Source organism: Bison bison, unplaced genomic scaffold (genome assembly GCF_000754665.1).
Source record: "Bison bison bison isolate TAMUID 2011002044 unplaced genomic scaffold, Bison_UMD1.0 scf7180017845551, whole genome shotgun sequence".
Lineage (NCBI taxonomy): Eukaryota > Metazoa > Chordata > Mammalia > Artiodactyla > Bovidae > Bison > Bison bison.
Window position 1 is genome coordinate 132759 of NW_011476124.1, and position 678 is coordinate 133436.

At 64.2% G+C, this 678-nt stretch overlaps 1 protein-coding gene across 1 annotated transcript in view; it reads right to left on the reverse strand.

Annotated features, from left to right (window-relative positions):
* Positions 1-602, reverse strand: part of CLSTN3 (calsyntenin 3) — a 30993-nt gene extending 30391 nt beyond the window's left edge. The window contains exon 1 of the mRNA XM_010835676.1: positions 261-602. Coding sequence (XP_010833978.1) covers positions 261-600 — 340 coding nt within the window. The 5' untranslated portion in view covers positions 601-602. The remainder of the gene's footprint in view (positions 1-260) is intronic.
* Between the last annotated feature and the right edge of the window lie 76 nt (positions 603-678).

Genomic DNA, 678 nt, shown 5'->3' on the forward strand with positions numbered 1-678 from the left:
GGAATGGGGACCAACCTGGGAGCAAGTGAAGCACATGGGTAGAGACGGACCAGAGAGGAGGGACCAGAGAGAGGTTCTGGAGATGCCAGCGAGAAGAGAAGGGGACAGGTCTGAGAAAATGGATGGGAAGGGGGATGGTGCGAAGAACCACCTGTCGTGTCCCAGGGAGCCTTAAAGGGCGTCTGCCCGCCTCGACCCCCACATCGCGGGGCCTGAGACCTCCTCCTTCTGTGCCCCCACCCCCCTACCACCACACTCACCTTTGTTACAGGAGCTGGAGGGGAGCAGGGAGGCCAGCAAGAGGGGAAACAGCAAGGGGGTCATGGCGTGGTGTAGGCAGGGCAGGGCCCCGATTGCTCGCCCCCAGAGCCTGGAGCCCTGCTTGTTCCACCTTGGGCAAGGGATGCAGGGGCTCTCCGAAGAGGGGAGGGGAGAGGGCAGAGAGCAGGGCAGAGATGGAAAGGAGCCTGCCGCCCACCCTAGTCCATAGGGCAGACCCGGGCAGACCCCAACCTGGGCGGCTGGGCAGGGGGGAACCGGCAGTGGCTGCTGCTCCTTCCTTCTGGAGCCGGGCGTCCTCACTCTCTCTCTCTCTCTCATTCCCACCCCATCCCCTCTACTGCAGGATGACGTCAGCACGGCCAGGCGAGGATTGATTGGGGCCGCTGGCCAATCGGG